The sequence below is a fragment of the Prionailurus viverrinus genome, chromosome B1, assembly GCF_022837055.1.
Source record: "Prionailurus viverrinus isolate Anna chromosome B1, UM_Priviv_1.0, whole genome shotgun sequence".
Classification (NCBI taxonomy): Eukaryota; Metazoa; Chordata; class Mammalia; order Carnivora; family Felidae; genus Prionailurus; species Prionailurus viverrinus.
Window position 1 is genome coordinate 146413410 of NC_062564.1, and position 4079 is coordinate 146417488.

The following is a 4079-nucleotide window of genomic DNA, read 5'->3' on the forward strand; positions in this document are numbered from 1 at the left end:
TCCCTTCAAATATATATTTTTGCTTAAAATTCTGGAGATTTTCTTTTTTTTTTTTTTTTTTTAAATTTTTTTTTTTCAACGTTTATTTATTTTTGGGACAGAGAGAGACAGAGCATGAACGGGGGAGGGGCAGAGAGAGAGGGAGACACAGAATCGGAAACAGGCTCCAGGCTCCGAGCCATCAGCCCAGAGCCTGACGCGGGGCTCGAACTCACGGACCGCGAGATCGTGACCTGGCTGAAGTCGGACGCTTAACCGACTGCGCCACCCAGGCGCCCTGGAGATTTTCTTTTAAATGAAATTGAGTCAACACTATTTCTTTGCTCTATTAAGAAATACACCACACGTCGATTTATTTTATTTATTTAGAACTTGGAGGGCAATAAAAAAAAAAAAAAAATCGGGAGATTTTTCCACCATTAGCTTGAAAATGAATAAAAGAGAAAACATGCTGCATTGCAACTGTACAGAGTGAGGCAGCTGGTAGCTAGCTCTCCAAAAGCTTCCGGAGTATTTTCTTATACAGGGGGGCGTCCGGGTCTAGGCATATTTTCCTACCATTCTTCAGAGAAGCTCTGCCAGAGAAAAGATTTGAACGTGGGGTTAGATGCGTAGTGAAGCGGGGTGTGGAGGAACACAGGCTAAGGCAAAGGAGGCAGAGGGTAGGGCCCCGAAGCCAGTGCATGGGACTCACATCATCTGGGGAACGGGGCAGTGGACTGTCGCACCCATCACCTCCAGGCTGCGGATATGCTTGGGACGGACTTCGGAGGTGGTCTTCACGCACATGCAGCGCAGGTGCTCATCTCCTTCTGGGTCCCCTGAGGGTTGGGGGGGGGGGGCGGGGAGGCGGTGGAGGACAGAGCGGTGAGTGAGTGAACCTTCGAACTTACCTTAGGGATCTTTTTTCATTGCGTCTGGCTTTCATTTCCTCACCCATAAATCATACCTCCCTCAGAGAGAAGTGTTACTGACAAGATGATAAATAGTGCACCGGGCAGCTCATGGCACAGCGTCCGCACACCTAGGCAGAGCTCAGAAGATTATAAAAATTCCACCCCAGCCCTGGGGGTTCCCCGACTGCCTGTCGTCGGCCCCCGTCCCCTCCATGCCTTACTTTAGCTCTTACCTCTGGGGAGGGCGACCACAGCTGGCAAGAGCAGCAGTCCCAGGAGCAGGAGCCCCGAGATGGGCAGGGGCCTGGGGGCGCGGGCACCCACTCGAAGCCTCATGTCCAGCAGGTGCCAGCAGGAGCCGAGAGTGCAAGGGCAGTTGGGGCCGAGGCTTTGCAGGCCAGTGGCTCCTAAGACTCTCCAGGCCGGTTTTATCCCCACTGTCAGTCCTGTCCTGTCCGGAAAACTGGGGCGGATGGTGGGGGAAGTGGAGACACTTCTGGGAAGGGTTAGGCCAGATCTGGCCAGCCAAGATTAGGAGGAAAAAAAAGAAGAAGACGAAGAAGAATACTGGGGTCAGCTGGGAGCTGGGAGCAGGAGCAACACCCTCAATCTAAATTCATGTACGTGCACATGGGTGCAGTTAGAGCCAGTATTTGAACCTGTCTGTTGCCTTTGTTATGTGTTATTGTAGAGTTCTCTGTGATCACTATGTTGCCATTTATACAGGTGGTGCCTTCAGACCCTAGACAGTTTCTGTTTCTTTCCCAACTGGCAACAAACTGCCTTTTCAAGAACTGCTTATTTCTGCCAGCGTGGCCTGATTACCACGGAGTTGAGCTTTGTGGCTGTGTGTGTTAAAGGTGTGTCTTCCTAATTGTTTTCTTGCTCATAAAAAGTTGAATTGGTCTTTGGGATGACTCAGCTCTGAATCTCACCCGAATGTGAAGTTTCCTCGGTCTCTTGAACAGGATCTACCCTGCCCTACCAGCCACCCTCTAGGAAGCAAAGTCTGTTACCCTGGTCTATCCTCTTACCCTGAGAAAAATTATGAAAGTAATATTGGAATGCATTCATTCTGTAAAAACTTGGTGCCCACATGTTACTGGGCTTGGCCCAGAAATGAGGTCAAGCAGGAGAGTTTCCAGGCCACATTTCCCAGAGCCTGCTGTGACCTGGACAAGTGCCAGTTTAAGTCAGGCTGCACTGTGGCTGGATCAGTGATGTTCTAAGGAGGGCACAGAGCTTCTGGGAGTGGAGTGTAGAAAGATGTGGAAGAGGGGTGGAGGGTAGGTAACAAAATCCACAAAGTAAAGGTCAAGAGATCGATACGGACCATCTTCCCTTCCCTGAAAAAAGGATGACTTAGGCTCTTTTTTTTTTTTTTTTTTTTTAGTTGTTTTAAGTTTATTTTTCTTGAGAGAGAGAGAGAAGAGAAAGAGAGCAGGGGAGGGACACAGAGAGAGAGAGAGGGAATCCCAGGCAGGCTCTGTGCTGTCAGCGCAGAGCCTGCTTTAGGGCTCAAACTCATGAACTGTGAGATCATGACCTGAATCGAAATCAAGAGTCAGGTGCTTAACCGACTGAGCCATCCAGGTGCCTTTACTTGGGCTCTTAAATAGGGCAAAGTATGTCCTCATCTCAAAGCCAGAGGTTTTCTGTCGCACTAACAGTGAAGGGCATCAGTGGCCCACGGCAGGAAACTAGCTGACTTCTGAATGCTCTGGAGGACCAGGCTTCTGCAGGGCTATGCAATGTCCCTCCTCCACCTACAATGTTCTTTCTCTTAGTATCCCACCACTTGCCTTTCTGCTAAGTCCCATTCGAATTTCTGGTGTCTACCTAACATCACTTCCTCAGCGAGGCCTTTCCTGACAGCTACAGCTAATTGTGTCCCCTGTTGTGTCTTGTAGCTTCCCTGCATTTGCGATCTCTCACTGATACAGATATTATACATGCAGATACATATGCATGTGCGCGCGCGCGCGCGCGCGTGTGTGTGTGTTTGAAAGTGTTTAAAATGTTTTCTGGGGTGCCTGGGTGGCTCAGTCGGTTAAGTGTCCAACTTCAGCTCAGGTCATGATCTCATGGTTTGTGGGTTCAAGCCCCAAGTCGGGCGCTGTGTCTCAGATTCTGTGTCTCCTTCCCTCTCTGTCCCTCCCCCGCTCGCACTCTCTCTCTCTCTCTCTCTCTCTCTCTCTCTCAAAAATAAACATTAAAAAAATTTTTTTAATGTTTTATCTCCCCACATGCAAAGCTGTATGAGGTGAGCGGTCATAATGTATATCACTGTTCTAGAACATGGGTAAGGACTCAATATAAAGTACTATATTCATGAAGATAATGTTGAAAATGATGATGCTGAGGCTTTGACTTGCTCCTCTGTTGGTTTCTTCACACAGTTAGAGCAGACCTCTATATCTGCAGGTGTCCCATCAGGTTGTGATTATTTGTCAACCTGTCAGCCCCTCCGATCAGACAGTGATCTCTTCAAGGACAATTCTCTGGGACTTACATATGTTGAACATCCAGCATCCAATGCAAATGGATGATCCAGAAGGTGCTGTAACTTACACAAGTGTATTGCACTAAAACTTGAGATCCCAAATAGGGTTAGTGGCAGAGGGGATGGATAGAAGAGATGGTTTGGGATATGAATGGGTGGCATAACGGATTTTACAACCTTACCCCCAGATGTCAATGTTTACAGGAAGTAGTAAGTGTCATTAAGTGATTCTTTCTCTGCATTACATGAAATAGTTTAATGCACACAAAAACGAAAGACATGTGCATCTTAGGAGGTATCGCATAGTGGAAAAAACCTGTGTCATGTTTCAGCAGCTGACCCTGTTGGTAGCAGGAGGAAACCACTAGAGAAATGAATGAAATGTCTGAGCTCTTGTGAATTATTGGAGAAAAACTAATGAAAACGATTGCAATCCCCACTTACTGCTTTATTATATGTTTATATATATGTGTATATATATTAACCACCATTTAATAAGTGCATTTATTTTGTAGACGAAACATTTTAAGGCACTGAGCCTATACTGATGAGGAAATAATAAAAGTAGATGTTAGTATACAAAATTTGTGAACTAAGTGCTTAATACGTGAGTGTTCCCCCAAAGTCCATTTACAGATTGGGGTTGGTGAACTTGCTTCTCCTTCAACCATCAAAGTATG

At 46.9% G+C, this 4079-nt stretch overlaps 1 protein-coding gene across 2 annotated transcripts; it reads right to left on the minus strand.

Moving 5' to 3' along the window:
• Nucleotides 1–347: 347 nt before the first annotated feature.
• LOC125164245 (platelet factor 4-like) lies at nt 348–1359 on the minus strand. Of its 2 annotated transcripts, XM_047856841.1 has the most exons (4): nt 1130–1359; nt 950–1024; nt 695–821; nt 348–575 (listed from the first exon to the last, which is right to left on the minus strand). In XM_047856841.1, the coding sequence occupies exons 1-4, from the start codon at nt 1230–1232 to the stop codon at nt 488–490; spliced, it is 393 nt and encodes a 130-aa protein (XP_047712797.1). In that variant the 5' UTR covers nt 1233–1359; the 3' UTR covers nt 348–487. The 2 variants fall into 2 exon arrangements, with proteins under 2 accessions (XP_047712797.1, XP_047712798.1); XM_047856842.1 differs by lacking the exon at nt 950–1024 and having other exon boundaries at nt 1130–1329.
• Between the last annotated feature and the right edge of the window lie 2720 nt (nt 1360–4079).

Bases quoted from the DNA above. Each gene is read 5' to 3' on its own strand.
- LOC125164245 (XM_047856841.1), bottom strand. From the start codon at position 1,232: ATGAGGCTTCGAGTGGGTGCCCGCGCCCCCAGGCCCCTGCCCATCTCG. The intron at 1,025-1,129 runs GTAAGAGCTAAA...AGCTCTGCCTAG, and splicing joins TGTGGTCGCCCTCCCCAGAG to GTGTGCGGACGCTGTGCCAT. The intron at 576-694 runs GTGAGTCCCATG...TTTCTCTGGCAG, and splicing joins TGCCCCGTTCCCCAGATGAT to AGCTTCTCTGAAGAATGGTA.